Raw genomic sequence first — 11,532 nt, 5'->3', positions numbered from 1 at the left:
AGTAGTTGAGCTTGTACATGACATTCAGGAAACTTTGGATTTACATTTCTGAATTGCAATGATACAAGAATGAAGTTTAAAACTAAAAGAATAGAAGTCTTAATTAGATGTTGTATTCAAAATCTTGGTTAAGTACTGTAATCCCCTGCTAGCCGTAGGGGATAGGGATCAAGCCCGACTGGGAATAGTGGAAAAATCCAAATAAGTGACAAGCTCCCCCCCAAAAAAGTTTGAATAATTAACCTATATTAATAGTTTAGTTGAAACTAAACTACAAACTATATTACTTTGTCTTTATTTTCCTGAACAACGAAGGAAACTGGTCAATGATCTTTGCAGTTCATCTTCATAAACTAAATTGTCAGTATTTTTCCGTTGATCTTCTCTCAGGCAAGTGTCACTCGAAACCATCCGCTTTCCCTCTCTGATGCTTCCGGCTACTGTGATATTACCCTTCTTCTTGTTTCTTTAAAGGCACTTTTGATATACGACCAGTCTTGCGCACTCGCACCTTTAAGCCAGAGCGTCAACGTGATTGATACCAAACTATGAGTGTTTGCTAGAGGTGGCTCAAAACAAGGAAGCAGACTTAAAGCACCAATGTTGATCCGTACAAAAATCTGCGATTTGCTATCAACAAGAACAAATCAATTTGCTGATTGGAATGAAGGAAGATCAGATGGGTTGATTGGAAATTGATAAAGAATAAGAAGTTTTGTGTCAAATGTATTTCACTAGTTTTAATGACATCCCAGAATTGATTTGGGTAGTTCCATCGGCACATGGAGAGGTCAAGAGAGACATTCTTCCCGGGTGGAAGTGATGGCCGCTTCAGTCTGCTTAAGCGAGACCTCCATGGCTGCTCACAGGTAAGATCAGCCTTCTCCATTTTCACATGACGTTAATTGTGACAACCTACTCATTGTTTCTGATCGTACCCTTCAGATTAGGTTGTTGGTCTTGGGGCTGTATTATTCTACCTTATTAATCACATGGTATGGTTGTCAGGCCACCACTGACATTTTGTGTGTTAAAAATATAGGTCACAAATCATAATGACTCTGTTGATCTAAGTATGCCAGTGACATAGTGGCCGACAGAACACACAAATGCTCTTCCACTAGAAGGCATCAGGTACAATTGACCTGTGTATCAACGTCTTGTCATACATAGAACTGAATAAAAGCTTTGTGTTCAATTAAACAGCCCCAGATTTCACACTCAGTCACTGCAGGAGTTTTGTCAACTACAGTAATACCAATTGTCAAGTAATGACAAGACCGCCATCTTTTCTTAGCTTGAGCTCTTTAATAGTCGCTCAGCAGAGCAAAGACATACAACGAATGTGCTCCATAACTATCAATAACCGGGCTAATCTTGGCTCCTCTCTGACGTGAAAACATGTTAGAAACGTCAAGATGTATAACTTCAACATACTTCCTTGACATCAGTTACTAGTTTCCTATTATCCAGAGCTTTGGCACTATCGTGTGGCATCTAAGGGTGTTACAGAAAAAGTACCAAAAAAGGCCTCGTGAATCGCAAATGGCAAATGTACTGTAATTTCCTGTGGGACAATTATTCAGGAAACCAAAAATGCTGACAACAGGCTGATGGAGGAGATAACCAGAAAGTCCATGCTGGTTCCAACCTTGAATACTTTGTGCATCATAAATAGTGTCCTGACTAGTGAAATTGAGAACCACCCCCCCCCCCCCCCCCCCCCAAATCAAATTATCAACCTTTTTCCTGAAGCCTCGTAAGGCCGGTCACCTGTGTCATCCATCATAGTTACCTGAAGCTGCCGGCCAGCTCATAAAGGCATCAGTATGTCTGGGCCGGTGCTGTAATTGGCCCGCTATGCTTTCCAGCAAAGACAAATGGTTCTTAGTGAGGAGCAGGCTTGAGTAGTTACGCTCCTCTTGGGACACGAGAATCGCAGGAGTCGCTGCTACTGTATTCAGGAAAACAAGTGACGTGTACAGTCACTATGTGTTTATGCCAGTAAATAGCCAGTGTCCATAACATACTGGCCCAGGGAAATATAACGAGCTTTTCCCAGCGGCTGCTCCACTCTGATACTCAGAGGATCCATTTAGACTGCATATAATTTTCAGTTCCCCAGTTTTGGGTCAATTTGAATTGTAGCCACCAGTCAAAAGTTTTACAACACTAATTTTTATTTTTATTTTGACGGGATCGTTAAAACATGGTGGCTCGCTATCACAGGATTTCCCAGCGTCCCAAGCGCTGTCGTATAGTTGTTAAAATGCTATTTTATTTCAGTTATTCCCCTAATCCCATAAACAGTTGTAGTAATGTGAATGTTAATAGACCCTATGAGTGTTTATCCCCCCTCTGCCGCCTTTGTTGTCTTCACGATATTGGAGCATTTAAATCAATATCGAATCGCAACCCCAAAAGAATCCATATCGAATTGAATCGCAGCCTAAAGCATCAGAATCGAATCGCGAGGTTCTTAACAATGCCCAATATATACCTACGATAATTCATTGCCACAAATTTGCATTTTATGTGCCTGTTATATCTATATTATGGTCACTATTTATTTTTTCCACCATGTCTGAGGTTCTGTATGCCTGACTAAAAAGCACTCTGCTCATATTAGTAGCTCCCTGACTGAGATAAGACTGAATAAAAACACATCATTTCCCCTTTTCGGTGCGTTTGACAGGAAGGAGTCTGATTTTCTCCGGGGGGGGAAGATTGCTCTTACACCATGCCTGCGTTTCGAGTGCAAATACAAGGGGTTTTATCTAGAATGGAACTTTGATGGCAAAGAAAAGGGTCAAATTTCAGACCAAGCATTAAAAAGTTGGTCACACTGTTCCTAATCGAGTAAAGTTTGCCTCCTATTAGCACTTCTCCACGGGAGGGTTTTAACTAAGCACTAGCAGCCTGTGAAAACCTTAACTGTGGCTCTTTTCTCTTATCTGGGCTGTTGACATGCAAACACCGCGGACAGCTAATGAGTTTGTCCTGTGCACGTCGTTGTTTCTTCTCATTGACTTTTATAGCACCGGAGAGACAACGCTGAGATGTTGATAACTGGAGTAGAATTAAAATGTTCCGGAAAAGCAACATAGGGCCTGGAAATGGATGGCTACAACAGAAAGCGCTCATCCCGTTGCGCCAAAGAGAGATAATGATTATTCATAACTTGATTTGTTTCTTTTTAAATCCATTTTTACTTCCATTGTTTTTTTGTTGTTTTTTTTTATGCCAAAAGCATATTTTGAATGATTGTGCAATAACTGCTGAGAGAATGGTCAGAGCAATAAATATGTAATCTTAAAATCCACTTCCAGCCTTTTATGGCACGGTCGCATACACTTTAACCACTTGTTTATTGGCAGTAGGAGGTCCACAGAGGCCTTCAGTGGGGATTTATGCCCAAATCAAGTTGTGTTTTTGACAAGGGATAGGCAAAAGAAAAAGATTTGTTTTTTTTCAGCATTCTATAAACAGCCCCAGACTGTGGAACTGTCACCACGTCTCAGGGGATCCCCCCAGGACAACATGTGTCTTCCATACACCAGGCAAGACTCAACACTACTACGCAATCTCGTTTTACATGCAAGCAGCTGTTCTAAAACACAAGCTATTTACAGTAGCTGTCAATAAAGCTTAATAGCTACAAAGCTAATTGCAAAACACTCTGCTGTATTTTGACTGAATACATACAAAGGAGAATTAGAACCACTCAAAAAGGACCCCAAAACTAAAATAGTTATTCTGTATATGAGAGAGAGAGAAAAAATCATGAAATTTAAGTGTCAATATTATAGCAAATTTTTTTTCAGGAAAGTCGTAATTCAGGGAGTATAATGCCAATATTATGAGTATATATATACTGTAGATCAGGACCAAGCACAATTGCCCTTAAGAAGTACCGGTACTTATACTTTAAAAAAATATGGAGACAAATGTATAGGAAAAACTGCATGTGGTGTGGAATTCGTATATAAAATTTGACAGTAACGATCAGGCCATACTTATTCATGGCACCTTCTTGCAATAAGGGTTCATAAACTGTTTACATGATTTTGTTCATTCTTGCTTGCCAAACATCATTTCAAATTACAATAATAATCATATTGTAATACCTCTCTGATGATGTCAATGAAAAGTGAGCATTGTTATCTTTGCAAAGCCAGAATTTCTACTTGCAACTCTTCTATTGGATCCCATGAGAGGAATACCAGTGTCTCATATAATCATTAAGTCCAGTGATTCCCAACCACTAATGCACAGCGGGAAATTATCTAATCTCAATTTCACTTAACTGGTCAGAAATGTATTTTTTTACTCCAAATAATGATTTGATAATGTAAGTGTAGAATAAAATAGTTTTCTTTTTTCATCTATCTAGGCCAGCGACAGTATAGTGACAAGCAGAACAATACAATGCTCTAACACTAGATGGCAGAAGATACAATTCACTTGTTTATCCACTTGTTGCCATTCGCACAGCAGAATAATCAAAAAGAGGCCTAAAAGTCACCATAAATTGATAAAAGCTTAAAAATTATACCAGCAAGTTGCTTCTGCTTCCAAAGCGGCATCTTAACAATAAACATAATAGCTTGTCTCCCCAACATGACAAGCAAATCAATTCCCCAAAATGTTACCCAGCGATAAAACAATAAAAAAAATTCAAAGCAAATAAAAAAGGATAGCTGCGCATCGCTATCACCGTCGTGAATGCAAACAGACGACCATGCGCATTACGATAAGTGCGGCCTCGCTTTTCAGGCGTCATAACCCGAACAGCAGACCGTGAAGATCCAAGATAAACTGGAATCGACTAGTTTGACCAGCTGAGGTGTTTTCTGTGGGTGTGTGTGGATAGCCAGGTCTTTGAGAGTTTGACGAAACATCATGTGCAAGTGTCAGGGCAGGAGATATTTGATGTATCATTTATCTTGCCCCTGGGGGAATAATGCTCTAAAAAGGGCACATTGTTGCTTGAAATTGATCTGTATGCGCAGCTATAGTTGAGGTTCTACCACCACCTTAATAATGAATGTGTAACTGTGACGAATGCATGGGTGAATTGATTCATGATTAGACAAATTAGGTCATCATTCCTGTAGAAATGTCGTCTGATTGTACTGAAAATTCATTTTGCCTAGTGCACTATTCATATATAGTAGTTTAATGGGGGTATAATTATGAATTGATTCGTACGTATTCTTCTGTGACTTGTGCTGCCTTATGATCAATGGGTTTGGTCTTTGCACAATAGAATAGTCAATAAAACAATTTAGTGACACAATCTCACTCATAATGCACTCTATTCATCCTAACAACTTTAGTTTGACCATTTTTTTTTTGTACAGAAATCTACAGTAAATGTAAAAAGAAGAAATCATCAGACCCGCCCTGGGAAATTATCCAATTACACTTGATTCATTCAGAAATTATAATTGATTTACTACAAATACTGTATCTTTATTCCTCTCTCTATGCTAGTGACGTACAGTGACAGGCAGAACAAATAAATGATCTTTCAGTCGATGGCAGAAGGTACAATAACCCACCCGCTGACATTTATACAACTAGTAGCTTTGTGTTCCATTAAATAGGCCCGGCTTTCACATGAATTCCATTTGTGAGTAAATTGAGAAGAGATCATTATTATTTTCAGTTTACACAGTGTTACTGAGCCCTGCCGTGAATCGTGAAAATCCGCAAGTACCCGTAATTGATGCCAACCAGAAAAAGTTTTATAATTGCCTATAGATGGTGGCAAAGCACTATTTTTCAATTTGACAGATCAGTGGCGTGTCTAAACAGAAGGTCCTCCCCTCACTTCTAGTACATAGTTCTTTGCCGTAAGTTGGTGCCAAAGCAATACTTTTATGTTAGACAGGGCTTTGGCCTGAGCACAAAAACAAACAAATTTATGAATTTTTCAGAGAATAACCAGAAAATGTGCAAACATGTGAATCCACGAATATGCAGGAAACATACTTATTGTGACAATTTTGTTTGGTGGTGTGCCGAGTTATTTTCCAAATATAAAATATTTGCCCTAGCTCAGTTAAGGTTGGGACACAGAGTGCTGTAATAAATATTTAATATTCCTCATGTAAACCGGGTTGCTCATCAACTGAGCTTTGGGAAGTGTGTGACAGTCACTATTTGAAAAGGGTGATTTGTGGTCTTTGAACATCACAAGCTTAATGATAAGGCAACCAAAATATTGGAAATACACAATAGTATACATCATTCTTAAGGGATTATTCCGAGCTGTTAGATGTGCCCAATTACTTTGCTACAAATCTGTGTGTGTGTGATGTTTCACTGATGCGTGAGTAGCGGGAACATGAGAGGTGTGGTTTAGTGTTAGTCAGCAGCACACATCAGGTATGCACGCCTCACTATAAAAGCCGGCAAACTGAGAGGAGAGCAGCAAGTCAGGGCACCAGCGCCACCGTCAGCATCATCAACCATCCAGTGTGCTCCGGAAGACTTTTTAAAAAAAGTAAGTTTTCATCCACCTTTTGGTAACTTGTGATGATGTAACATGTGTGGGTGCATGTGGCACTTTATTCCTATTGTGTGACCCCCCCCCCACCCCACAAAAAAAAAAAAATGTGCATTGGTGCTGTGCTGTTGTGTTCTCCTCAAAGATCCATCCACCATGCTGAGACCGTGCATGATGCTCGCCGCAGTCCTCTTGTGCTTGTTGGTGTTTTGGAGCAGCCTCGCCGACGCTTACCCGCCCCAACCCGAGAGTCCCGGCAACAACGCCTCCCCGGAGGACTGGGCCAAGTACCACACTGCTGTCAGGCATTATGTCAACCTCATCACCAGACAGAGGTGAGGACAGTCACACAGCATGATAAATTTCTACTTTTGGGGGGGATTTTCTTAATAATTAAAATGAGGGAATGTAACATCCACAGCCACAGTTCCTTCCCTCCTGTAGTAAGTGCTGACATAAGTACGACAAGATGAGATTGGACAGAGATAATGAGCATCTGCTCAGTGTTAAATGGATTTTTATGTTATGCTGAAATTGATGCCAAATCCATACTTAGAATTAGAGCAGGGTTGCGGCATACATTTAAGTTTCACATGTTCATAAATTTTTTTTTCTTTTTTTTCATTTGGATCAGCTTAATCAATCCAAAATTGAATTGGAATTTCTTGAGAAGAAAACTGAGCGATGAGGAATATAAAAGACGGATTTATTTTTAGGATTTCAGTTTGATAGGATGGGATTGGATATCTTGAAAGAGATATCCTTCGTTTTAATCATTAATGTGTAAATCCGCACCAAAATGTGTTGAAATATTCCTTGGAAGAAAATAGCAACCCAACATCAGTATGACCTCATTTTTCTTACCATACAAACTCTACATTGATACATCAAAAATTGCAGAAAGCAAAATAATTTTAAAAATGTATTTATGTATGTAGGACCAGCCCTGGTGACAAGACCTTGTACCCCTAAACTTTAATAATGTATTATTTACGAAGGGGGCATAGTGGCTTTCTCATCTTCACGCCTGCCGCATGACATTTTATATAATCCAATTTGTGATGAAGTGTCTGTCTAAAAGGTTAACAGCTCCCTCATCAAATATATAATCACCATATTTCAGTTTTGACAAACATGACATCACCGATTCAAGTAATAAAGTGGAAAGTGGTCACACGAGTACAAGAGTAGACAAAAAAAAAAAAAAACGGGTGTTATTTAGCACACTAGGCATCGTTTATTCTCCTGCTGTGTAATTACACGGGCTGGATTTGTCATGGTGTCTCACAGCTTTTACTCCTCGGTGGCCAAGGAGACGTTGACAGACAAGCTTGTCCCAATCTGTGCCGAGAATTTAAACCTGATTCCTTTGTTTGGGAATAATAGTTCAGTGGCTGTGTGATTAGATTAGATTGGATGGAGGGAGCAGAAAAGTATCACTGATGGTGACTCTTCTTTATGTTATTACTACCTCACCGTGCTTCCAAAGAACTCTCATGATCATACCAGCGGTGCAAGTGAAAATGAAATATGATATTATGTCATATAGTGTAATGCATTTGTTTTTCTCCAGATATGGGAAGAGGTCATCCCCTGAGCAGGCGATGGCATGGCTGCTGTTTGGTGCCGATCCAAGTGAAGACGCTGATCCACGGTGAGAGATCCAGATTCAAATAATACAGTAAATTATGACAAATGTGAAGAAATAAATCCTGAAATATCATCTTTTAAGGGATTTTAAAAGTATAAATTTACAGTGCTGTAATTCCCTCGCATTAGGGAAATATAAGCCGCAGTCACCAACGCACTTTTCAGCCATTTATTGGATGTTGGAAGGACTGTAAAACACATAAACACAATGAGCACACTCGCGGACGAGCTGCTGTTGGCCACGGCTCACACCCAAATACTCACATGCTGATGTCGCACTCCACCCCACCAGGCCCCGCCTCTTAAAGGCACATGCATGTACAAAGATGCTACAGTGTGCAGTATTTTATACATACTACATTTTATGTTTGCATTTTTTTAAATGTTTAAATACGTTAAGTGTCTTTAAAAAGTAGGTTTTAAGTTTAAATGTGTTTAAAGCATGTGGGAAGGATAACACTATTTAAATAAATGTAAAATTTTTTTAAAAATTTAAAAAAATTTTTTTAAAGACTTAACCAAGCTTGCTTGTGTCTATTTTTACAGTTTGGACTATAACAGCGGGTGGTAATCGACTCGAAGGGTGGCTCCTTCTCCTAAAAACCCCCCCAAAAATCCAACAACAATCAAAAACGCTGGGATTTCCTGGAGGGACAACCTGCATCTAAACAATCTGTTTCAATTTCTCAATATGCGTGCATGTTTCTCGCTTTGTTTGTCTGCAATGCAAATCTTTGTATAACCTCTTTGTCTTCTGGCCAACGATGTAAATAATTTGTATGAGGGGGGAAAAAACTTACTTTACAATAAAGGAAATAATGGCATAAAAGTACTGACTCAATGCAGTTTTATTTAGGGGTTGGCAAACCCCGTTCTTTAATCAGGCTCCCCCCTCTCCTCCCCTGAGAATTTAGTCTTGTAATATTTGTTGCATTCATTTATCAGTTTCTTCCCCAAAAATCATAATTCATTTTTTTGTTTTCATTTCTTATTAAATACAGTGAAACCTCAATTCAATAATTTAATTCATTCCAAAATGTTCACAAACTGGGGCAATGTTGTCCCTATTAAAATGAATGGAAGTGAAATGAATGCATTCCAGCACCACCAGTGAGAGCTCACCAAACACTTTCCAGGTATTCCTAATAGCACAAACACTTGCACTTTTCAATTTTTTAGCGGCCACACTGAGGGCTAATTCATTTTTATTTGTAATTTTTTTTAGCCATTGGTAGTGTTCAATCTCATCTAATGGCAATGGGGTCCCTCAAGGGTCAGTTCTTGGACCCCTCCTGTTCAGCCTGTATATACTACCCTCGGGTCAAATTCTCATCTGCAAATGACCTGGTCAATCTTTCCGTTTAAAAAAAAATAAAAAAAAGACACACAAATGTGCCTCCCTTGAGTACTAGTGTGCCCAACCCTGCGTTGATATGTAGAGTACAGGAATGTATTTATCCAGGTGGGTGTAATGGAGGTTTATACCACTAGAGTTCACTGTTTTACCAAGAGGCAGCTGACTTATTTTCCACTGACAGGAGGTTCCGAACCGCGGTAGACTCGCGTACTACTCCCGCGTGTGCTGTCGTCCAGTACCGTCACGTTTGTTCTCTTATCGCCGAACCTTATTGGCGCACCTCGAAGAAATGGGACGGTTTACACCCCAAGGAAGTGTTTGCTCTGTCTTTTAGGCAAGGTCTCGTGAAAAGATAAAGAAGCACGTTGAGTGGGTTGCCGTTGGCTTCTGGAAGTAACTGCTCGGATTAACCAAGACCTGCCGCCACCAGCAAGCAAGCAGCACCGAGCCGAGCGGCGTCCACAAGCCGCTCACAGGGACGCGGCAGCCGGATAAAGGTGAGCGGGCAGGCCCCTTAGTCCCCGAACAGAAAACAAACAAACAAACAAAAAAACAAACGGTAAGGCTGTCGTTATCATGGCGTGTTTGTCGTTTTTATCGTATGCGACTGATTGTGTTTTACTAAACCTAATTACCATACATAGGAGGAGAAAATAATCCCCGTAATAAATCAATGGTAACGCGCACATAGCTCCATTGATCCCGCCGCATGGGCTTAGTGTTCAGCAGTCTAATTAGCGGCATATTAAATATGTATTGTTAGCATATTTGACCTCATTGCACCTGTGCAGTGACGTCAGACACCTTTGCAACAGTGAAAGCTGTGCGATTAAAGCATTTGCTATTTTAATTTATGTTTCTCAACTGAAAATGTTATGGCAAAATTTATGGTATAGCGTAATATTCAAATTACTATTTTGTGTGCGCGCGTGCATAGTTGTTTGAGGTGGCTTTGGCTGATTTACTTTAAATGAAACATTTTTTTTTTGCATTTTAATAAATTAGTGTTATGGAAAAGTGCTTTTATTGCAGGCGATCAATAAGTGACACTTGTACTGTACAGAAAAAGAGTCATTTATAAAAATAAAAAAAAGAAATACATAATCATTTTAATTTGATAATTTAATTAATTTGTTGAGATGGTGAAATGTGGGTTTTTGTTAGTTAGCAATAATTGTCAAAAAATATAAAAAGTAACACAATAATCATTCAATATTTCACTCTGTGTAGTGAATCATTTTGAACTGAACTACTGAAATCAATTCAGTTCCCACGATATCAAATTTATTGAGATGCACGTAAACTGTATACAGTGGATATAAAAAGTCTACACATCCCTGTTCAAAGGCCGAGTTTTTGTGGTAAAAAATAATGAGACCAAGATAAATCCGTTCAAAACGTTTTTCACTGTTAACATGAACTATTAATGTGACCTATAACCTCAACCGACAAGTCATTAAAAAAAAAAAAAACATTTTCGAGAGGGGAACGAAAACTAAACAACTGCGATAATGTGGTTGCACAACTGTGCACACCCTCTTATAACTGGAGGTGTGGATATAGTCCGAATTAACCAATCATATTCCAGCTCATGTTAAATGGGAGTCAGCACACACCTGCCACCATTTAAAGTGCCTCTTATTAAAGTGCAGCTTTTCTAGTAGGCTTTTCCTGACATTTTTGCAGTCACATCATAGAGTGCAAAAGCATGGGCTGCAGAGAGCATTGTTCAAAGGTATCAGTAGGGAGAAGGGTACAAAAGGTTTTCCAAGGCATTAAATACAGACATTATCAAGTAGAGAAAATATTGCACAACAGTGACATTACCAAGAACTGGACATCTCTCCAAAATTGATGAAAAGAAGAAAACTGGTCAGGAACGATGCCAAGAGGCTGAAAGCAACATTGAAAGGTCTGCAGGAATTTCTAGCAAGTACTGGCTGTTTACATGTGACAACAATTTCCCGTCTTCTTCCTATGTGTGGGCTGTGGGGTGGTGTGCCAAGACTGG

The 11,532-nt window shown here is 39.3% G+C and overlaps 2 protein-coding genes across 3 annotated transcripts in view; both read left to right on the top strand.

Moving 5' to 3' along the window:
* The first annotated feature begins 48 nt into the window (after window positions 1-48).
* Window positions 49-9,078, top strand: LOC133469473 (peptide Y-like). Its single transcript, XM_061756616.1, has 5 exons — window positions 49-869; window positions 6,346-6,511; window positions 6,660-6,849; window positions 8,088-8,168; window positions 8,711-9,078. The coding sequence occupies exons 1-5, from the start codon at window positions 783-785 to the stop codon at window positions 8,733-8,735; spliced, it is 549 nt and encodes a 182-aa protein (XP_061612600.1). The 5' UTR covers window positions 49-782; the 3' UTR covers window positions 8,736-9,078.
* A 633-nt stretch (window positions 9,079-9,711) lies between these two features.
* Window positions 9,712-11,532, top strand: part of mpp2b (MAGUK p55 scaffold protein 2b) — a 29,430-nt gene continuing 27,609 nt past the window's right edge. Inside the window, exon 1 of one of the 2 annotated variants that reach the window (XM_061756234.1) lies at window positions 9,712-10,018. The gene's annotated coding sequence lies outside the window, so the exon portion shown is untranslated. Of the gene's footprint in view, window positions 10,019-10,057; window positions 10,081-11,532 lie in introns of those variants that run through there. The other variant, XM_061756235.1, reaches the window with a different exon arrangement.

The sequence above is a fragment of the Phyllopteryx taeniolatus genome, chromosome 19 (assembly GCF_024500385.1).
Source record: "Phyllopteryx taeniolatus isolate TA_2022b chromosome 19, UOR_Ptae_1.2, whole genome shotgun sequence".
Taxonomy (NCBI): domain Eukaryota; kingdom Metazoa; phylum Chordata; class Actinopteri; order Syngnathiformes; family Syngnathidae; genus Phyllopteryx; species Phyllopteryx taeniolatus.
Note: the sequence above shows the minus strand (reverse complement) of the source record. Positions and strands in the feature narration are given on the sequence as shown.